This window comes from Cervus canadensis, chromosome 2 (assembly GCF_019320065.1).
Source record: "Cervus canadensis isolate Bull #8, Minnesota chromosome 2, ASM1932006v1, whole genome shotgun sequence".
Lineage (NCBI taxonomy): Eukaryota > Metazoa > Chordata > Mammalia > Artiodactyla > Cervidae > Cervus > Cervus canadensis.
In genome coordinates this window covers 106,532,338-106,556,161 of record NC_057387.1, presented here as the reverse complement: position 1 = coordinate 106,556,161, position 23,824 = coordinate 106,532,338, and the positions used below count along the sequence as shown (strand labels likewise).

Here is a 23,824-nt window from a genome sequence, read left to right as displayed (position 1 = left end):
GCAGAGTTGAGCTGAGACCTTAGGGCCCTCAAAGCTGAAAACACTTTCTAGCTGGCCCTTTAAGAAAAAGTTTGCAGACTGACTTCTGCTTTATACCAGCCAGATGATCATCCTTCTTTCTAAATTTAGGAGAAGAAGCCATTTTCTCCCTTGTCCTATTACAGCCTCTCAAAAGCTAAGAGGCTCTCAGCATATATTAAGACTTCTTAAAAGACCATTAGCTTCCGCATTTAATTGTCCACAAGGTGGGGATACTTAATCAAAAACAAAACTAGAAAAAATGGAAAGACAAAGATGCTGATTACAAAGCAGGGTTCTTCCAAGACTCGACACAGGAGGGAAAAGGGCCAAGGAGGGCCAGATTCCAGGGGCTTCTTACCCGGCGTGCTCTACGGTTTCAAGTCCAGACTTGGCCAACCTAGGTGGTGTCTGCCTCTCACTCTGGCCCTCTGATCTGCTGCTCCCCAGGTCCCCGAAAACCAGGTTGGCATCAAACGCCCATAATTCTAGGAAGACTGAGCAGACTCTCCCTGGTGCCAAGTTGGCCTCTTTGCACCAGACTGCCCCTTATTTCTGGTTTCCCATTGTCCCCCACCCTAAGCGATTCCCTCCCCAGGGACAGAATGAACAAGACAACCGTAATTGCAGAATTAAGACTCTGTCTATGAAGCAGTGGTCCACGTTAAGGTCCATGAACGAAGGTCAAGTTCTCTTGGGCATTCACTCATGGTCTGGAGTAGTGCACTGCTCTGGCAGAACCGTGGTCTAGGAGCAGCTGATCCAGGAGGGTGGGTGGTGGGGAAGAGGATGCCTCTCAGGGGGGTCAGCCCCACTGGGACTGAGCCCCCACAAGCTCTGGGGTACTGGGGTCTGGGCTTCTGCCCCAGAACTCCCACAGTCTTGGTGGGGAAAGAGGACCAAGCCCCATGGAACCAGTAAAGAAAATGTAGTCATGGTGAGGTCCAGTGTCTGATAGAGTTGTCTGCTGCTGGCTCAAGAGAAGCAAGAGAACCAGGAGAAAAGAGAGACCAGGTGAGCAGGAGACAGCAGGGAAGATGTCCTGGACGAGACGGACCAGGAGGAAAATTAAAGAGAGGAGGTTGAGGCACACGAGGGAGAATGAGGGGCCCAGCCTAAAGGGAAGGTGAGCCCCAGACCAACAAGCCCCCAGACCCTGGGCTCTGTCTAGTCCCCAAACACCACCATCAGACACTCGTGTTTATCCCCCTGCTGCCAGGGAGGGAGTTACCCAACCCATCAGGTCCACAGCTGGGAGGGGGTGAAGACAGGAGTTTCATGCTTCTCTGACACCAAAGCTTATGCTGTTTCCAAAAGAGCTCACTCGCTGGGTAAAATGGCAGAGGGGGTGGTGTGGACGGGGCTGTGGGGCTGTGACGGCACCTGTCTGTGTCATGAGTGGGACAGGCACCTGGAAGGATGAACCCACCACATGATCCCCAAAGTAGAACGCTACGCTAATGGGCCCAGTGAAGAAATGGTTAATATCAGGTGGAAATCACGCTCGCTGCCAACACTGAAGGAGCACTGCCTCTCTGCTCACGACCACCCTGGGAGGGGGCTCCCCTTCTTAATTGCACTTTACAGATGGAGCAATTGAGGCACAGAGAAGACAAGTCACTGGCCCCCCTGGGTGACTCAGCGGGTAAGTTTCAGGGAGAAGATACGAGGCAGCCTGATGAGAGTCAGGGCTCTGGAGGCTATTAGGGAGACTCTAGCCTAGTTAAAAGGTCATTCATTCATTCATTCATTCATTCAGTGATTCATCAGCCAGTGTTGATCAAGCACTTAGTGGGTGTCAAACCATAAGCCAGCTGTGGAGATGCAAGGCCGAGGAAGGTTCCCTAACCCCACAGAGCTTACCAACCAGCAAGAGCAAGGCCAACACTCACTCGAGGAGCTCAGCCTTTACATGTGCATTTTATTATCTCCCCATTTTTTTTTTTTTCAGCTGAAAAAAATATATCAGAGGGAAAAGGCAACTTGCCATGATTCCAGCCCAGGTCCTTCTGACCTGAAGGCCCCCACCTTGATGGCAGACCCTCTGCCACAGGCTCTTTGCTCCTGATGGTCTCCCTTCCCCCTCCGCCAGCCCGTCAGCTCTGGGGCTGTGCTCCCTTTAAGGCCCCATTCTTCGGGCTCCTTACCTTCCCTCTTGCTGGCTGGGGTGCTCGGAGTTGGGTCTGGGGACTGGGTATGGAGAGATCCCTTAGGTCTCACCCTCTGTCCATCACGTGAGATGAACGGAGGAAGCTTTCTGGCTCCCAGAAGGAAGGGGCCAGAGCCCCTGCCTCCTTGGACACCATCACTGCCTTCAAGGAGTCTATGGGAGACGCACTTTTCATCTGTTGCCCACAAGTACTTATCAAAGGCCTGTTCTGTGCCAGGCATTATGCTTGGTGCACAAGTCTGACATAATTCCTGCCCTCAAGAAGCTTTGTGTGTTCCATAACTGAAGCTGGGTAGACCAGATGGCTAATCTCTTTTTTTTTTCCTGACTTGTCTGTTCCTAGTCTCCTGGAGATTGACTGCAAGGATATCAAGGCAGTGTTTAACAGGGGCACCAAGGCCAAGCCTGGGAGATGTCCCAGGGAACTGGGGGAAATTAGCGTGTGGAGGCAGAAAGAGTGGCAGGCATTTTGAAAGACACGCAGACTCACAGCACTGCCAGCACTGCTTCAGGCTGATGGCGCTCCCTGGGTGGGAGCTGTGAGCAGGGCTCCTAACAGCTGTGATATTGAGACCATTCCCAGTTGAAAGAAGAGGTGTTTTTTGATGCCTGACAATCTAGATCCAGTGTTTCTCCAGTTTAATCTGTGGTTATAACTCAAATTCTGTGCAATATTGTTTTATAGACACTTGGCCATTTCAGGGTGAGGGTGAGAGGGTGGTCCCAGTCCTGGGAGAGAAGGACCACCGTGGTTCGGGCTGCTCTGTCCCCCTCTTCAGCATCTCCGGCTGACAGCTCCGTCCCCCGCCCCCTGGTCCCCAGCCCGCCGGCAGGCACGCACCTTCGCACCGTAACACCGCGCTGTTCCAGACCACACTGCCCTCCTTCAGGACACAGGTGATGGTCTCCGAGCCCTGAGTCCCGAGGAAGCCTTCATCGCAGAGAAAAGAGATGGAGCTGCCCAGCTGGAGGCTGTCACCGAACCGCTTGCCATTCACGGGGACTCCAGGATCGGGGCACTCATTATGTCGGAAGGCTGTGCGGAGGAAGGTCAAGGATGTGATTAGACAGAGCTGGTGTGCAGATGGACTCCCCCAAAAGAAGCTTCATTATGAAGGTCAACCCTAGATCTCCCCTGCTTCCCCAAGAGCCCGGCATGCTGCAGGGAGAGCTGCCTGCCCTAGACCACAATGGGTGTAAAGCAGGTCTTGTTGAACTTGATGTCCTTCCTTCCTGAGCACCTAGTCTAACTTCATTCTAAAGCACATTTATAGGTCAGGCAGCCGGCTGTTTGTCCTGTCAGCTCATCAACATCAAATATCGATTCCATTAAATAGGTATTATTACTCCACTTTACAGATGAAGAAACTGAGGCTCAGCATGGTAAAGGAGTAGGTCTGTGTCCTCAATGTCGAATCCATTCTGTGTCCCTAACTTCAGAGAGTTAGGGGATCACTTATGTTGCAGGTGAGCTGGACTCTAAGTCCTGTGACAGTAATAGACATGGAGTGCCATAGAGCAGTGCCGTGGGGTCGACCCTGCCTGAAGCCATTCCCTTCACTTTCTTGCCTCAGGCCGCCTCTCACTCTGCCCACGTGGTTGATCATACAGTTGGTGGGTGGAGAGGAAAGAGTCAGAATGCCTGTAGGTTTAATCGAGTTCTCCCTCTTATTAGTTACATGGTTCTGGGCAACTGATGTCATCTTTCTGAGCCTCTGTTTCCTGACCTGTGAAATCAAGGTCACACTTCACTGGTCGGGTCATTCTGAGATAGCAAGAACATGAAAGTTGATTTGAATTTGCAAGTGGAGAATGCTGGGTGCAGCACATGACAGTTGGGGAGTCCTCTTTAAGTCTGGGTTCCCTTCTTTCTTTCTGTTCCCCACCTTCCTTCATCAGGGGTGCCCAGTTCTCATAGTCAAGTCTGAGGCTACACCCTATTTGCATCCTGGCTGTTTTAAGGACAGTGGCTTTCCAGTGAAGACCAGGCTCCACAGCTGCATGGGCTGTTTTAAAGAACTCAGTGAGGAGCCCTCTGAGATTCCCTAGTGACTGAAACACTTGCACAGTCAGAAACAGAAGCAGCCGCGGAAGTTGTCAGATCATCTAGCTGGAGGCAAACCTGGCGATCCTTCCTACTGAGGCTGGGCTGCAGGAGCATCTGACATGGAGACAACCATGAGATCCCTGCTGAGCCCCGATGCAGTTCCCCTTCCCTCTGAAATGCAATTTAAGCAACCTAGACTTCTGTCTCCCAAACTTTGCTTATTAGGGACTATGACCATGAGCTTGCCCTGACATTTAGAAAAAAGAGCTGGGGAGAAAAGTGGTGCTTGGGGCCCATAAGTCCAGGCATTTGTCTACTCAAACCCTATCAGTCTCTCTCTCTCTCACACACACACGTACACACTGCATAGGGATATGGAGCTATCTCCAATGTCTTGGAGCAAACGCTCTAAGTCAAAGATTTAAGTACTGCCCAGTTTTACCTGTGTCCTGTTTCAATCTCAGCTTCCTGGCAGGTGAAAGGGGATGGATCTTAACCTAGGAAGCTGATGTCGTGGGTCTGAGAGAGATGCCGGCAGGATGCTCACAGAGTAGGTGCTCAGTAAACAGCAGTTACTATCATCAGCGTTCAAAACACTCCACGTGGAAGAAGGGTCAGTTTACTCTAAGGAGCTCTGGGGGTGGAAGCGGGATCTCTGAGCCTTGTTACAGGGACGAGGATTTCATGTCAGCGTGAAGGGAAGCCCCGAGAGCTCTCCAGCTGTGGAGAGTGCTGTCTGGGGGTGGGGAGCTTCCTGACACTGGGCACATTCCAACCCTGCCCGGATGATCGTCGGTTGGGACGTGGCCAAGGAGACACGCATTTTGCGGGGGATACTATACTAGTTCCCGAACACTTGCCCACGACTGTGGTTGCACTAGCTGCAACAGAATCATCTCAGAAGCCTGTGAAAAATGTAGATTCTAGGGCCTCATTCCTTAGACATTTTGACTCAGCAGGGCAAGAATGGGGCCAAGATTTGGTCCCTCGGACAGTAAGGAAATCAAACCAGTCCATCCTAAACGAAATCAACCCTGAATATTCATTGGACGGACTGATGTTGAAGCTGAAACTCAAACACTTTGGCCACCTGATATGAAGAGCTGACTCACTGGAAAAATACCCTCATGCTGCAAAAGGCTGAGGATAGGAGGAGAAGGGGACGACAGGATGAGATGGTTGGATAGCATCACCAACTCAATGGACATGAGTTTGAGCAAACTCTGGGAAATAGTGAAGGACAGGGAAGCCTGGCCTGCTGCGGTCCATAGGGTCACAAAGAGTCAGACACAACTTAGCAACTGAAAAACAACAGTCCAACTCTTATCTGTGTAAATGCGCAGGAAATTATCTGATGTTTGTAACAGTGTTCATCTCTGGGTGAGGGGGATCTGAGGTGGAGGTCAGCACTTCTTCCTTGAACTGGCCTGTTTTTGACTATTGAAATATTGGATGTGTATCACTTTTACACGGTGGAGGAATATTAGAGAGGAATGTGGGGTGAGAGTTTGATCCTCAGGTTAGGTTTGCTGCTTTCTGCCTCTTACTCCCAAGAACTCAGCATTTGCTTCTCTCCTGGAAAGTGGGGACCTACTAGGATTTGGTTTTCCTTGGAGACTATGAGATTCTTTTTTTCCCCCCGGTCCTCCATCAGTGTACCCACACTGCTTTGAACCTGTAGGGTCCTTGGTCCTCCCCATCCTGGATAAGCAGGCTTCCCCGGGACAGCTCTTACCCATCTTCTAACTCCCACCAAGGGGAGGAAAGGTCATTTAGCCATTCATGAATCTTTCCATTCAATAAACATTTACTGATACTCATGACCTACCAGACCCCACAGTGGGCAGAGTGGAGAGAGAGTGAAATAATATGTATCCCCATCTTTCCAGAGCTCATGATCTCATGGGAAAGTGGGGATGAGGACAGATGGTCTGAAGCCTGTGCTGCTGCGCTAGACTGTGCGGACTGGGGAAGACAGGACTGGGCTGTTTCTTCCTGCTCACAGGTGATGGGAAGAAGAGTGCCCTGGGGGAGGCACCCCTGGGAAGATGGACTGTTTTCAATCCAGTCCAGTGTCCCGAGGAAAGTGTTGAGGGAAATACCAGAGAAGCATTCTTGCTTCGGTGATCCCTTGGAATCTGGGGTCTCCAAAGACCCCCACTTGGCACCTATGGTCTTCAGCTCAGCTAGACCCTGGGGACAGGTGGGACAAGGAAGCAAGACCTCTATGGCAAGGATGGGAGTAGGGCTGGGTGGAGATAAGTTCTATTAGGAAGTGCCAAAGGGACCAGCTCTGGGTGTGCTGTGCGCCTGGGCAGGGCTTGACTTGGGGACTTGCATTTCATAAGCAACCTCTGGGAAAGGATCTGGTTAACTGCTCAGGGGGACCCAGCTTCAGCCCCATCTGACAATATTCCGTTGGCCAAGTTCATCGGGTCTGTGGCTGATCCTACCCCGCTCAGCGCCTCTTACTACCTTTGGCAGCTTGCTGTTTCCCGCGTCCAAGCTTCTGCCTTCACCCCTACCCTCTCTACAACCCCCTGAGACACAGAAATGACAAGAATCATTGCTTCAGTTTGCCTCTAGAGAAGGGGCCCAGGGTTAAAACCAGAGGTGACAACTTTGGGACTGTGGCCGAGAGGGGCCAGGAGGAAATGCCCCCAAAGTGGGCTCAAATGAGTCTCAGAGCCAAACAGAAACACTGCTCCAGACCCTTGTTTCTGATTTGACTGTGGGGATAAGAATTGGCAAAGCAAAGTGTGAGCGGCCTCATGGGGGATACGTGAAGTCGGCAGCAAGGAGGCGTCCGAGGACTTGGAGGAGCACAGTAGAGAGGCGTCAGTAACCAGGGGAGGACGGTGGGGGCTTGCTCCCCCTGGGGCCCTTCCGGCTTCTAGCTGGGCCTTCTACAAGAGGGAGGGTGGGGAGGAGAAATGGGGCCCCAGGCTCCTTCCACATTACATGGCACATCTATTAGAAATAAAGGCTCAAAAGTACGTGAAGCCACAAAAAAGAGTGCCTTCTGCTTTTCCTGTCATGCTGGTGCCCCATGCCTGGCTCTGCAGTCCTTGGAACTGGTCCACTCACATCACCACCGCAATGGACATCCCCAGAGGGATGGTGGGTGGGGGCCGCAGGGCAGACTCACTGGTAAAGGTGATGTTGAAGCCTCTCTTCCCCGTGGAGTGGTCAGTCTGGAACTCGAGACGGGCCACGTGGCCACTGCTGGTGATGGAGGAGGGGAGCTGGTTCCCCGAGAAGGTGCCCAGGACGGGGGCCTCAGCCGTGGCCCCATCCTTGATGACCAGGAAGTCAAACTGAGGCTCCACGTCGATGTCATTGAAGGCCAAGTGGATGCGGCTCTCGGGCCGGGCGAGGATGAGCCAGACACAGTGGAGGTGGTTGCCGTAGTCCTCTGGGTAGTTGGGCGATAGGACGACCCCAGAGGGGCTGGTGAAGTTGAAGAAGCAGGAAACTGCAAGAGAAGAGCCATGGAGGTCAGTGAGTGTCCCTGGAACTGTGCCCGGGCCACCGAGGGCAGGCAGAGGGGCATGTCCTTAGTCTAAAAGCAATAGAGAGAAAAGGTGACCAGAGGGTTGGGCTGGACTGGCTGGGCTCTGAGCTCTAGGCAGGAGACATGCTGGGTTCCATGCTGCGTGCAGTGCTGGGAAGGGTCCCTCTGACACATTGTGGGCAAGGAGGAGTTGGTCTCCTCCTGGCCTTCTTGTCCTTGCGGTGAGCCCATCCCAGGAGTGTCTGCCTGCTCTCAGTTCCTTGTGTTGGGGAAAAACCACCATTTAAGCTTAAGTGGAGTCCCAGTGCCTGGTTCCTCTTAGCTGGTGGTGATCCCCTGAGGGGTAACTAGGGTGGAGACAGGGCCGCTCCCTTTCTGTCCTGTAAACATTCTCGGTGGGGAAATGACTGTGCCCTGGGGATTCTGGCAACTGGGAAGCTACAAAACTATGCTAAGAAGGTGCCCGGTAGGCGCCATCTTTCAGAGACCAGAGCTTTGGAAGAAACTGGCAGAGAGAGGGAAGAGCACCTTATCTTGAAGCCCCACCTACTCTCCAAGGATCGACTCTTCTGAAAATCTTGATTTTAAACCCTTGTCATGCCCGTAACTAACAGACTCTGAGAGTAAGTCTGAGGCAAAGGAAAGTGTTATAAATAGAATAACAAATATGAAACGAATATTAAAAAGGAAAATAATAGCATGAAAAAAATATTGCAACAAATATGCCAGAGAGCAACTCTCAATACTGAATTAGAGCTTTTGTAATTTGTGTAAGAACATCACCAAGATGAGCAAAGAATATGCTCAGAGGATTCATATGAGAGAAAATAGAATTAATGTGAAAACGCAGTCCATTTCCCTAGAGGGGAAAAATGAACAACTCATATTGCTGAGGCTTCATGGAAACTCATATGTATTTCTTGTCAGTTGCACAGTAAAGTTGATATAGTTCTTCTGGAAGGGAGTGAATGAACTCTTATCAACAGCCACAAAACTATTCAAATATTCTGACTCCGTAATCTCCAGGAATTAATTCAAAAGAAAAGGAGCCACATGGACAAAGATGTTTACAGTGACATAATTTTATTATAGAGGAAAAACTGTGAACAACCTATATGTCAGCCCAATAATGTGAGGTAAATTATAGCCTTTAATGTGGTGCGGTTTGAATGCAATCATTAAAGTGATAAATATGATCCTGTAGAAGGAATAATGTTAAACATTTTAAAGTCAAACAGTACATCATAAAATTATATGTACACCTTGGATTATAGCTAATAAATATTTACATATATATGGGAAAAGACTGGACATGAGCCCCCAGATAAAAACTGTATTAGGGTGAAAGGTTTGGGGGTGATATTTTTCACTGTGAAAGCAATATTTGATTTTTCTGATTGCAAAAATGATATAGGGTCATTGAAACACTTTTTAACATATAAAGTGTAAAGAAGGTAAAAACTAATATGGACAAACATTTAAATGCCTTTATAACATTTATCGTGATGTTGGATATTAATAACATTGAAATTAAAGTATGATATTTGACTTATTAATTATAATGAAGTGAAAGTGAAAAATAATATTAAAATCATGTTTGCAAAAAAAAAAACCAAAAAAACCCCACAAAACAAAGGAACTGGTGATTCCTTCTGCTGAGTTTCTCCTTCCTTTCCCTGACTCTACCCACCTTTTCCTTTTCTGCACTGGGTGTTACTTTTCCAACCTGCTACTCAAAGCCCTCCCACCAAATTTAGCAAAGTGAAACAGGTCCCTGGGACACATTCAGTCTCATGCTTGTAATCTCTGTATTTTATAGGTATGGAAAGTTTGAGCCAAGGGGACAGAAGGCCATAACCCCACTTAAAGATAAAAGACCCTGCAGCTCACAGAGGTTAGGTGACTCGCTAGGCTCACACGGCCAGTAGATGGTAGCAGTAAGTTCCAATCCATGCAAATCCTTGCTGGTTCAAATCCACCTGACTCCAGGGGCCAAGCCCTTAGCTACCCAGCAACACTGCCTCCCAGTATGAGAACAGTATTGCTCACAAATCTAACAGATGAGTCCTTGGGGGTATTCTTAGAATCTGCTAATGATCTGTTGACCCCAAGCATTATATCAGCCCTGAACTGGAAGCTCTAGGCTGGACACAGATGTCCCCCAACACAGCTATCCCATCCACAGCTTTGTGGCAGTCCAGCTGGGAGCATAATACAAATAATGAGGACTATGAAACCAACGGAGCCCACTACCTGAAGACAGACGGTAAAAGCCACATGGCTTGCCTACTAGTAGAACAACATCAAGGTAGACCAAAAGGAAAGAAAAGCTCTACAATTTCAGAGGCACTGAAAGCATGAGAACACATGGATTTGCTGCAGAGAATTTAACTAATGCCTGCTGAGTCCCCACCCCAACTCCATCACTCTATCACATATTTTCTTTATACCCTTTATTCAGAGTTGCCAAGTTGTAAATCTCCAGGGGCACCATTTTGAGCAGCTATATATGGTAGCTCTTCCTATCACTCTTTAAAATTATCTTGTTCACTAGTTTCTTGATGGTTTGTCCTTCCCTCTCCCCAACACACACATATGTACTCCACGAGTGCAGAAATCTTGTCTGTTTGATTCCTCCGAATCCCCATGGCTGCCACAATGGCTGGTACATTATCGGTGCTCAATCAATATTTGCTGAATGAATCAATGAGTATTTAATGGTTGACATCATCTAAAAATGGGCTTCCTAGGTGGCTCAGTGGTAAAGAATCCACCTGCCAAGCAGGAGATGCAGGTTTGATCCCTGTATTGGGAAAATCCCCTGGAGAAGAAAATGGCAACCTACTTCAGTATTCTTGCCTGGGAAATTCCATTGACAGAGGAGCCTGGTGGGCTACAAGTCCATGGAGTCACAGAGTCAGACGACTGAGTAACTAAACCTTCTGAAAAGATGGTGATGTGTGTATATATGCCTCATATCCTGATCCTGTTCCAAGTCCCAACCAAAAGAACTGACCAAATTCTGTAGAGTGGACACCTGTGTCAGCTCTGGAGACAAGGAAAAAATACTACGCCATGATCCTCATTGCATATGTCTAACATTGCAAATGTCTAACATTTCTGTTAGACACAGTACAGATCTGTTCCTAAATAACTTAGAGTAGAAAAGGGTATGACCAAGCCAAATTGTTAAACAGCAAAGACAACAGAAACTGCTTCCAGTGTCAAAGACCTTGAAAAAGTATATTATCCATATAACATTAAAAAAAAAAAACACTTGAAGATGTTTTCTACCCAACCAAGAGATGAATCTAAATGCAGAACTCAAGTATGGGAAAGTTATGGTTAATAAAAAATGAAAAAAAAAATTGGCAATAAGCAAATAAACCATATAGTAAATAATCTAAATAATTGCTATAAACATAGAAAACAGAATGCAAGTGTAACAAATATTTGTTGGAAGAGAACATAAAAGATATTATTCCTGCCCAAACCCCAGGGTAAAGTAATGCAGATTATTCTGATGTAAAGTATAAAGTTTGAAGCAAGGCGATATGCTAATTTTCTCATTTTGCAAGTTCTGTTATATGGTTTCTGTGGTTAATTAGAGAAATATAGGTTAGAGCGTGTCTTTAAAGATGTTAAGTGTAATTAGTAATAGACTATAAAGTAGCTTATCTTCAAAATTACCAAAGGGGAAAAAGCAAAGCAGTCAATTTAGCAAAAAAAATGGAATTCAAAGGAAACAACAAGGAATCATAAAGAGTAAAAATGTAAAGTAAGATGCTAAAAAAGGGGGGAAAAGGCAAAATATCATTTATGAAAATAAAAGTATACAGGTTAATCTACCTTAGAAAAATATAACCCTCATTTTGGGAAAAGATACACTTTAAAGAGACTCAGAATAGTCAAAAATAAGGAAAAGGGCCAAGATAGCTCAGACTTCGGATTAGAAGAGTGTTACAATCTACCAATGCTCAGGCCCCAGGGAATCCTGTTTATTTGGTGGTATGCACCCAGTGTAACACAGGTTCCAAAAGCTCCCTGGGTAATCCTAAGGTGCAGCCAGGGTTTGAGAACTACTGGTGAAGGAAAATGCAAAGTATAAAAAATTAGTTTTAATGGTAGTATAGACCCTTGGGTGTTATAACATCACAACAGACTCTTAATGATCCCCCTTTTTTTTTCAGGCCAAGAGACCCCTGAATAGCTATCAAAACATGTTCTTTTGCACCTAGAGAGACAGAGATGATAAACTGACAAACAGAGGTGACCAATAGAAGAGAAACTTGGTCCTGTAACGGTCAGTCTTCTATCCCAAGGGAAACTCAGACTTGTTGCAATGAAGTCAGGAAAAAGGAGTGCGCAGTGTTCAACAAAGCTCTAATCTCTCTCACTCTGGAAAATTAGGTCTATATGTTACATCAGAAGGTTTCTCTTGGAGAATTTACTTCTCAGTGTCCCAAATGAGGATAAAGAAACATGGTGATTGGATCTCATTACTGTCAATCACCCAGGTAAAGGAGGGACATGAAGTGTCTTCTCCCCTTGGAAGCAGTTACCAGGTTGTGCTCAAGAATCCTGACCTTGAATAAGCCTTTAAAGTGTTTGGACTTTTGAAAAATAATAAAGGTGGAAAACTCATTACCAAGTGGATGCATCATTTCTATGCTTAATATTGGATTATTATTTAATGGGATCTTGACGAAGAGAAGTTTTGCTGAAAAATGCTCTTTTACTCTCTTCTTTCGGTGTTGTCACTGCTAGTTTCAGCGCTTTCAAAATGATAATTCAATTCCTAGAGACCCAATGAGGCAAGACAAAAGCGAAAATCCAAAGATGACATTTAAAAAATGGATGATGTTCATATTCCAAAATGAAGATATGACAGTTATGATACATTTGGCCCAAAGCACTGAAACAGACAAAATGAACTATTTTAGAAAATATAAGAGTTGGATAAAAAATACTAACCTGATGTCAAAAGTAAATAAAGATAAAAAAGATCTATAGAATACTACGAGTGGGTATATGCTGTATGAAACTTTGTAACCTGCAAACAAGGACCAGAATCTTCTTCACAATTGCCCATGGAATGTTACAGAAACAGACTCTATATTGGGCTACAAAGAACTCTCTGTAAGTGCCTCTATAGAGCAAAAACTGTTAGGACACATTTTCTATTCACAGAGCAAATAAACTAGAAATCAGTAATAAAAGACTAAAGAAAAATCTATAAAATCCTTTCCTAAGTAAGTTCTTGAGTTCAAAGAGGAAACAAAGGCTATCAGTCAATACAGATTACTTACAATAATGATATGATACTAGGCCAAAGCTGTGTTTAAGGGAAAATTAATAGCCTTATTCATTATTAAATAAAAAAGAAATAAGTGAAATGAACACTCAAACTAAAAACATAACAGAGAATAGCCAAACAAGATTAAGGAGAGAAGGGAGAACAAATGAAGATAAAAGCAGAGAAAAGTGAACTGAAGAGACCAGTAAAAGAAAAACTTCTCATTGGGGTACTCAAGAAATAAAGAGAGAAGATATATATACATAGAGACAGGATAATAAAATTAAGGAGATATGCCAATTATAAAAGGGTAGTATGTACAACAATCTAATAAAATTGAAATATTCACAAAATGCAGAATTCCCTAGGAAATTTTAAATTACAAAAATTGTGTGAAGAGAAAAACCTGGGGAGACTGAAAAATATTTAGGGAGTAGGTAGTTTTAGGCCAAGAACTTTTAAATGTTAACCAAGCTGTAGTAGCCATGCTATTTAATTAATCTTGATACAAATAGTCCATAAGATAGTATGTGATATACATGTTCACACTCAGCCACTCACACATCAATACATCCACAGTGCAAACATAATCCTATATGTAAAGTGCTATCAAATCAAATTCAGCCCTAAAACACTAAACAAACATGAGCTATAATCAACAAGTCTTTATTGATAGGCAGAAAAGAAAACTAAAAAATGAGACAAACTATTTTCCTGGGTGACAAGTTCATATTGTTAAGATAAAGTGTTAGCCGCTCAGTAGTGTCTGACTCTTTGTGACCCCATGGACTGTAGCCTGCCAGGCTCCTCTGCTAATGGGATTCTCCAAGCAAGAATACTGGAGTGGGTTGCCATTCCCTTCTCCAGAGGATCTTCCCAACCCAGGGATCGAACCCAGGTCTCCTGCACTGCAGGCAGACTCTTTACCATCTGAGCCACCAGGGAAACCATGTTAAGATAAAAATTATCTTCAAATCATTGTATAAATGTAGCATAATTCCAGGCAAAAAAATTTAATGCAATTCCAGGCAAGATCCACATTAAATTTTTTTCTGGAGTGATCAATCTGTTGGAATAAATAGGTAAAAAGATCCAATCACTCCTTGAGAGAGAAAAGGAAAAAATAGCATATGAGGTGCTAGCTAGCATTCCAAGACGTCATATGTCTTGACCCACCAAGCCTCACAGCGGCCCTTTAAGATGAATATTATTATTATCCCCATTTTGGAGATGTAGAAGCCAAGTCTGGGTGTTCAAGTGACCTGCCCACCGTCACAAGGCATGTAAGTGATGTAGCTGGGCTGTAAACTCAGGAAAGCTCGTTCTAGAGCCCAAGCTTTCAGCCATAATACCTACTTTTTCCACTGGCAGGGAGGTTTGTCAACTCAGATATTGAAACATACTATAAAGCTTTAATAACAACATCTGTATTGTTATCAAAAGAGAAATCGGTAAGAACCAAAAAAAAAGAAACTTCAGAAATGGACACAGACATCCAAAAATGTAGTATATGATAAAGGAGACTTTTTTAATTAGCAGGGTAAATGTTGCTTGATTAATAAGGGAGTCTTGGACAAATGGCTAACCAGTTGTGGAAAAAATAAATCCACATTTCACTCAGTATATAACAGAAATACCAGAAGAAAATATAAGGAATATTTGCATAATCTCAGACATGGGGCAGGAGTTTCTTAGCATTACACTAAAGTTAGGAAATAGTATTTTAACTTACAGAAATGAAACCTTTTTGGATTTCAAAAATCACCGGGCTGCCCAGGTGGTACAGTGGTAAAGAATCTGCCTGCCAAGGCAGGAGACACAGGAGACAAGAGCTCAATCCCTAGGTTGGGAAGAGCCCCTCAGAGAAGGAGATGGGAACTCACTCCAGTATTCTTGCCTGGAGAATTCTATGGACAGATGAGTTTGGAGGGCTAGTCCATGGACTCACAAAAGTTTAACAGTGAGGACCAAATGACAATCTCTTTAACAAGTGGTGCGGGAAAACTGGTCAACCACTTGTAAAAGAATGAAACTAGAACACTTTCTAACACCATACACAAAAATAAAATCAAAATGGATTAAAGATCTAAACATAAGACCAGGAACTATGAAACTCCTAGAGGAAAACATAGGCAAAACTTTCTCTGACATAGATCACAGCAGTATCCTCTATGACCCTCCTCCCAGAGTAATGGAAATAAAAGCAAAAATAAACAAATGGGACCTAATGAAACTTAAAAGCTTTGCAAAATGGAGGAAACTATAAGCAAGGTGAAAAGACAGCCCTCAGAATGGGAGAAAATAATAGCAAACGAAGCAACTGACAAAGAATTAATATCAAAAACATACAAGTAGCTCCTGCAGCTCAATTACAGAAAAATAAACGACCCAATCAAAAAATGGGCCAAAGAACTAAACAGACATTTCTTCACAGAAGACATACAGATGGCTAACAAACACCTGAAAAGATGCTCAACATCACTCATTATCAGAGAAATGCAAATCAAAACCACAATGAGGTACCATCTCATGCCGGTCAGAATGGCTGCCATCCAAAAGTCTACAAACAGTAAGTGCTGGAGAGGGAACCTCTTACACTGTTGGTGGGAATGCAAACTAGTCCAGCCACTATGGAGAACAGTGTGAAGATTTCTTAAAAAACTGAAAATGGAACTGCCACATGACCCAGCAATCCCACTGCTGGGCATACACATGGAGGAAACCAGAATTGAAAGAGACATGTGCACCCCAATGTTCATCACAGCACTGTTTACAATAGCCAGGACATGGAAGCAACCTAGATGCCCATCAGCAGATGAATGGATAAGAAAGCTGTGGTACATATACACAATGGAGTATTACTCAGCCATTAAAAAGAATACATTTGAATCAGTTCTAATGAGATGGGTGAAACTGGAGCCCATTATACAGAGTGAAGTAAGTCAGAAAGAAAAACACCAATATAGTATACTAATGCATATATATGGAATTTAGAAAGATGGCAATGATGACCCTATATGTGAGACAGCAAAAGAGACACAGATGTATAGAACAGTCTTTTGGGCTCTGTGGGAGAAGGCGAGGGTGGGGTGATTTGAGAGAATAGCCTTGAAACATGTATATTATCAATTGTGAAACAGATCACCAGTCCAGGTTCGATGCATGAGACAGGGTGCTCAGGGCTGGTGCACTGGGATGACCCTGGGGGATGGGATGGGGAGGGAGGGGGGAGGGGGGTTCAGGATGGGGAACACATGTACACCCATGGCTGATTCATGTCAATGTATGGCAAAAACCACTACAATATTGTAAAGAAATTAGCCTCCAATTAAAATAAATAAATTAAAATAAATAAATAAATAAGAAAAAAAGGGAAATATTTGCAAGTGAGTATAATAAAATATTTACTATGTTTAACATATGAGTGAGTGAAGTCGCTCAGTTGTGACCAACTCCTCGTGACTCCATGGACTGTAGCCTACCAGGCTCCTCCATTCATGGAATTTTCCAGGCAAGAGTACTGGAGTGGGTTTCCATTTCCTTCTCCAGGGGATCTTCTTGACCCAGCAACAGAACCTGGGTCTCCCACATTGCAGGCAGACACTTTACCATCTGAGCCACCAGGGAAGTCCTAACATATGAAGAACTACTAATACAATTCAACAAAAAGATAAATACTCAGAATAGAATTATAAGCTAAGGAAATTAAGAGACAAGGTTATCAAGTTGGCAAAGAAAAAACAGACAGGTGGGAGGGGGGTTCAGGATGGGGAACACATGTACACCCGTGGCGGATTCACGTCAATGTACGGCAAAACCACTACAATATTGTAAAGTAATTAGCCTTCAATTAAAATAAATAAATTTATATTAAAACCAAAGGGTTCGCACACTGCAACTACGACTTGTGTCAGTTAAATAAATAACTGAAATAAATAAATATATATATATATTTTTAAGAAGAGGATGGATTACAAGAGGCATAGATTCCTGAGATGGCGGGAGGTGAGGGCCAATCAATAGCAAAAATTTTGAAACAGTGACTCATCATGAAAGTGATATGGTGGGTCATAGATGCTGAAATAAAAGAAAAAAGGAAAAAACAAAAGGAAGAGAATGGAAAATACCTGAGTGCATTACAGGGTTAATGGTAAATACTGTTTGTGAATCTGTTTCAATTATGTCCCAGTGTGTGTGTGTATGTGTGCGTGTTTGAGTGTGTGCTATACTGCATTTCTTACTGTTGGTTTAAAGGTGCTTAAAGCATCTTTAAAGGTCCCTGATCTAGGTCCCTGATCTAAAGCCTAAATGGGAAGTATAAGCTACAGGCACATTGGTTTTTGATGGTAGAGAGGACCGAGCATCTCTGTATAAGAGGTGGGAAGATGAGAGGAAGGATGGAGATGGGATGGTGATGAGCTGAAGGCTTGGTGTCTTTGAAATTTGGATGTTGAGCATGTTGCCTGCCAGGCGGGAGACAAGATGATCATTCTCCAGAGTAAGGTGAGGAGGTGGGCTGTTCCCAGGATGGAGGCGGGTGGAGAAGGCTTGGCAGAGCTTCCACGGGGAAGAAAAGAACAGTCTGACTTGAGAAACACAGATGGATGCTGGGCACTGTGCAGGCTTCACCGAGACTAGTGACCATGAACGCGCAGCAGTGCCAATCTGCCTGGTTGGGCGATTTCCTCCAGCAGAGCTCACCCAAGCAGTAGAGGCCCAGTTAGACTGTTCTTGCTTCACTATCCATCTCTGGACCAGTAAACTGAGGCATCCCTGCTGATGAACGCTAGAGCTGAGCAGGAGGCAGGGGCTTCACAAACACACTAGTGAATTCCTTTCACCTCCTTCTGCTCAGAAGCTCAGGGTACGGTAGTTTTCATCAGAGTCATTTTAACATCTCTGGCACTGGAGCTGGTGAAAATTATTAACTTCCTTTGGCTCTAGGAAGCTGGGCGAGGTCTTCAAGGTCACACACATGAGGCTGAAACTGGCTACCCAGCTGGGCTCATCCTTATCACAAACAAGATGAAGTTAATGCTTGGTTTTCTCTTTGAGAAGAATACTGAGAATACCTTCCCATGTGAGCGTGCATGAGTGTGTGCGTGTTGAGTTGTTTTAGTCGTGTCTGACTCTTTGCGACACTATGGACCGTAGCCCACCAGGCTCCTCTGTTCATGGGATTCTCCAGGCAAGAATACTGGAGTGGGTTGCCATGTCCTCCTTCAAGGGATCTTCCTGACCCAGAGATTGAACCTACACTGGCAAATGGATACTTTACCACTAGAGCCACTGGTCAGCTCCTTAGAAACTCATACATACACCTTCCAAAAGGAGCATCAGACATAAAGGGATGACGCTGCCCACGTATTTACTGAGCATGAAACATGCCCCCTTCGGTTAATATTTGACATAAAGCCATGAATTGTCTTAAGTTTTTGCATTTCTTTGTTTTTTCCCATCCCCACCTCCTAGGCAGGCAGGAGCAGCGGCCCCCTGCACTAGGTGAGTAGGGCCTTTGACAGAGCTGAGCCCTCCCTTGTTCCTGAAATGTTTCCCCTCTCTCTCCGATCACACCCACCCCAGGCTTTCCACTCCAGCTCTGACAGCCCCTTTGCATGACCTTGGAATGTCCTTACCAAGCTGGCATATTCACTGGGCATCCGCTGTGTGACAAAGACTAATCTAGACATGCTGGTTGTGGGGCGGGTAACAAACCAGAGAGATCGGCAAGTCCTCAGCCTCAAGAAGTTTGCATTCTAAACGGTGAGAAAGAACATAAGATGGAATGGGAGGAAGAGTGAATGGGAGGGGGGATAACTTGCTTTCAAGACGGGGTCAGGGATGGCCCGTCTGAGGCCTCTGAGAAGTGGCCTGATGATACCGGGTCAGCAGGCCTAAGGAAAGATTGCTCCAGATGGAGGAAATTGCAAGTGCAAAGGCCCTGAGGTGGGCACAGACTTGGTGAATGTGAGGGAGTGAAGGGAGGCCAACAGAGCAGGAGCAGGGGAACCACGGAGCCAGGAACACGAGACGAGCTGCAGAGGATGACGGATCTTTCAGACCCAAGAGGAGGAGTCTGGGTTTTATTAGAGCAAATTAAACTAAATATGGCCCAAACTGAACTCCTAGTCTTCTTTTCCCAGTCTGGTTTTCCTAGAACCTTGCGTCTGGAACATTCCCTGGCATCAGGGAGTGATTCAGGCCTGCCCAGTTATGGGCTTTCCCTTGGCCCCATCTCACTCCGCAGCACCTTCCTCATCCCCTTGCCTCCTAAACGACACTGGTAGCCCAGACCCGCCTGTGTATTCAGACTTGGTGTGTAACTATCTGATAGACTTCTCTACTGAAGATCCCACCAGCACCTCAAATGCATGTGCAGAACTGATCTCTTTATCTGTTTTCCTAAGCCTCCTTCATTCCTTATCACCATGAATGACAATACCCAGTTGCCTAAGGAAAATATATCAACCCCTTTTCCCTTGCTCCCAAATCCAGTCTAACTAACTTCTGCTGATTCTATCTCTTCAGTGTCTCTTGTACTTGTCACATCCTCATCACACCCTATTAAGGGAAGGTCTTCTTCCTACTGCAATAGCCTACCTGGTTTTCTGTCTTTAAATTTTATTCTTTTTGAATCCATCCTACATATTGGCTCCAGAATGGATTTTTGTAAATCACAAATTCTCATGATCTTTCATCTTTGCTTGGAACTCTTGAAAGACTCCCTGTTGCACTGAGGATAAAGCCTGAACTTCTCTAAAGGGCACAAAAAGACCCTCAAAGACCAAAGGCCCTTGCCAACCTCTTTTATCTTTATTTTCCCACCTCCCACTGTCCATGACATTCCAATCATATTGGACCACTGCAGTCCTGCAAATGTGCAAGTCTAACACCAGGTCCTGCTCTGGCTATGTTTTTCTTTCTAGAGTGTTCTCTCCTCCTGTCCATCTGGAAAACTCTGTTAAGCATATTTTCTATAGAGTGGTGTGGGTTCCCTCCTCCAATTTATCCTAGGTAGCTGCAGCCATAGAGTCTGTATGCCAGGATCATTCTGCTCAGTGCCCATTGGGGTCCAAATGTTTGAGTCCCCCCAAATTTGTACACTGAAATCCTAATGCCCATGGGTGATGGAAATAGCAAGCAAGGCCTTTGGGAGCTACTTAAATAGTGAGGATGGTGCTCTCATGAATGGATGGGGTCAATGCTTTATAAAAGAGGCTCCAGAGAGATCTCTGGTCCCCTTCTGTCATGCAAGAATATAAGGAGAAGACTGAGCCTGCAGCAGGGCCAGGAGGAGGACCCTGGCACCCTGGTCTCAGAATTCCAGCTTCCAGAACTGTGAGCAATAAATTTTGTGGTTTATAAGCTACCCAGTCTGTGGTATTTTATTTTAGCAGTCTGAATGGAAAGGCAGTACCCATGCCAACCTTGATGATAAGCCCACTGGCCTGAGAGCTGTAGAATGAAACCGCATGTTAGAGGAGGCTCTGGGTAGCCGGGTGTCCTCCAAACCAAAGCCTCTCTTATCCTTACCATTTTGGCTTTGTCTCTATAATAACACCAATGCTAACATGATTAGTAATAACTATAATAAAATAGGAAACCAGTACTTACCAAATATTTGCTATTTGATTGGTACTGTAGATACAATAGTGAACAAGACATATACTGTTTTAAGAAATGTATAGTGTAGTGAGGGTAAGGCAGTCAACAGGTTAAAAAAGCACAGCTTACTGTGCTCGAGCATATTCCCTGCCATTACCCTGCTGCCTTTTAGGCAGAGCCCTCTTGCCCACTCCATTGACTTTGGCCTGGTGACTTTGCCCCATGGAAGGTGAGAGGGCATGACATAGGGATGTCCAAGCAGACACCCGCAGAACGAGAGGCTATGTAGGGTTCCCCTGAGCCCTGCGGAGCTGCACCTGACCTACAGGCCCCATGGGATGCAAGCGAGAAATAAATCTGCGCAGGATACAAGTGAGAAATCAATATTTGTTGTTGCCATTTGTTGAGATTTTTGCACAGTTGATGCCATAGCAAAAGTTGACTCGTACACTTAGGAAAAGGGATATGGAGAAATGGGAAAGTGAAGGATGGCTCTTCTGGATAGGGTAGTCAGAGAAAGCCTCTCTGATGAGGTGAGAGTGGTGATAAGGATCCAGCTTCCTGAGGAGCATTCCAGCACAGTGAATCTCAAGTCAAAGGCACTGAGGTGGGAAAGAGTTTAGAGTACCTAAAAGTCTGATAGAGGGCCAGTGTGTCTGGGAAGGGTAAGAGAGGGGAAGGGGCATGGATGATGGGAGAAGGAGGGAGTCCATCTCTGCACTTCTTAGATCTTTGGCTCAGAGATCACCCTCGACATCCAAAGTGCTCAGCTGAGGCTCCAGGCCTTTCTTGGCATGACATCTATTGGGTTGTGGTTGGGGAGATCACAGAACATAATGCCCCAACTGGGACACTTTTGAGAATGAAAGATGGGACCACTTAAAAATTACCTTAGGGGAAACAATACCATTCACCATTGCAACAAAAAGAATAAAATACTTGGGAGTACATCTACCTAAAGAAACAAAAGACCTATACATAGAAAACTATAAAACACTGATGAAAGAAATCAAAGAGGACACAAACAGATGGAGAAACATACCGTGTTCATGGATTGGAAGAATCAATATTGTCAAAATGGCTATTCTACCCAAAGCAATCTATAGATTCAATGCAATCCCTATCAAGCTACCAACGGTATTTTTCACAGAACTAGAACAAATAATTTCACAATTTGTATGGAAATACAAAAAACCTCGAATAGCCAAAGTAATCTTGAGAAAGAAGAATGGAACTGGAGGAATCAACCTGCCTGACTTCAGACTCTACTACAAAGCCACAGTCATCAAGACAGTGTAGTACTGGCACAAAGACAGAAATATAGACCAATGGAACAGAATAGAAAGCCCAGAGATAAATCCACAAACCTATGGACACCTTATCTTGAGAAAGGAGGCAAGGATATACAATGGAAAAAAGACAACCTCTTTAACAAGTGGTGCTGGGAAAACTGGTCAACCACTTGTAAAAGAATGAAACTAGAACACTTTCTAACACCATACACAAAAATAAACTCAAAATGGATTAAAGATCTAAATGTAAGACCAGAAACTATAAAACTCCTAGAAGAGAACATAGGCAAAACACTCTCCGACATGAATCACAGCAAGGATCCTCTATGACCCACCTCCCAGAATATTGGAAATAAAAGCAAAAATAAACAAATGGGACCTAATGAAACTTAAAAGCTTTTGCACTACAAAGGAAACTATAAGTAAGGTGAAAAGACAGCCGTCAGATTGGGAGAAAATAATAGCAAATGAAGAAACAGACAAAGGATTAATCTCAAAAATATACAAGCAACTCCTGCAGCTCAATTCCAGAAAAATAAATGACCCAATCAAAAAATGGGCCAAAGAACTAAACAGACATTTCTCCAAAGAAGACATACAGATGGCTAACAAACACATGAAAAGATGCTCAACATCACTCATTATCAGAGAAATGCAATCAAAACCACAATGAGGTATCATTACACGCCAGTCAGGATGGCTGCTATCCAAAAGTCTACAAGCAATAAATGCTGGAGAGGGTGTGGAGAAAAGGGAACCCTCTTACACTGTTGGTGGGAATGCAAACTAGTACAGCCACTATGGAGAACAGTGTGGAGATTTCTTAAAAACTGGAAATAGAACTGCCATATGACCCAGCAATACCACTCTTGGGCATACACACTGAGGAAACCAGATCTGAAAGAGACATGTGCACCCCAATGTTCATCGCAGCACTATTTATAATGGCCAGGACATGGAAGCAACCTAGATGCCCATCAGCAGATGAATGGATAAGGAAGCTGTGGTACATATACACCATGGAATATTACTCAGCTGTTAAAAAGAATTCATTTGAATCAGTTCTAATGAGATGGATGAAACTGGAGCCCATTATACAGAGTGAAGTAAGCCAGAAAGATAAAGAACATTACAGCATACTAACATATATATGGAATTTAGAAAGATGGTAATGATAACCCTATATGCAAAACAGAAAAAGAGACACAGAAGTACAGAACAGACTTTTGAACTCTGTGGGAGAAGGCGAGGGTGGGATGTTTCGAGAGAACAGCATGTATATTATCTATGGTGAAACAGACCACCGGCCCAGGTGGGATGCATGAGACAGGTGCTCGGGGCCAGGTGCACTGGGAGGACCCAGGGGAATCGGGTGGGGGGGAGGTGGGAGGGGGGATCGGGATGGGGAATACATGTAACTCCATGGCTGATTCATGTCAATGTATGACAAAACCCACTGCAATGTTTCGAAGTAATTAGCCTCCAACTAATAAAAATAATTGAAAAAAAAAATTACCTTAGGACAGAAGATGTAAACTGGGATAGTCCCAAGCAAATATGGCTGGATGATCATCCCCACACGTGGTCTTTTACTTTCCTTCCACAAAAGTATCTTTTATCCTGAGTAAGTAGTTCCTCATTCACAGTCCAGTCCCCTTCTGGAACAAAATCTTAAACCAAAACTCACCGGGAGGCTCTGACAATTGCTAAATTCTTGTGTCCTGCGATTGGACCCTGACTGTAGCCCCTTAGAGGCTGGCTAGGTTCTTGGTATAAAGTGATTGCTTATTAGCACCAGGCCAACCTGTGGGAATTCCCTGCTGCCTGAAACTATCCTGAGTCGTGATTGATTTCTGCCACACCTGAGGAAGAATGCCCACTC

At 44.8% G+C, this 23,824-nt stretch overlaps 1 protein-coding gene across 2 annotated transcripts in view; it reads right to left on the bottom strand.

Annotated features, from left to right (window-relative positions):
- Nucleotides 1-23,824, bottom strand: part of CSMD2 (CUB and Sushi multiple domains 2) — a 679,919-nt gene that overhangs the window by 228,206 nt on the left and 427,889 nt on the right. For both annotated transcript variants that reach the window (XM_043461986.1, XM_043461987.1), the window contains exons 14-15: nucleotides 7,384-7,710; nucleotides 3,030-3,224 (exon numbers count right to left, since the gene is read on the bottom strand). In XM_043461986.1, the coding sequence (XP_043317921.1) occupies nucleotides 3,030-3,224; nucleotides 7,384-7,710 (522 nt within the window). The remainder of the gene's footprint in view (nucleotides 1-3,029; nucleotides 3,225-7,383; nucleotides 7,711-23,824) is intronic.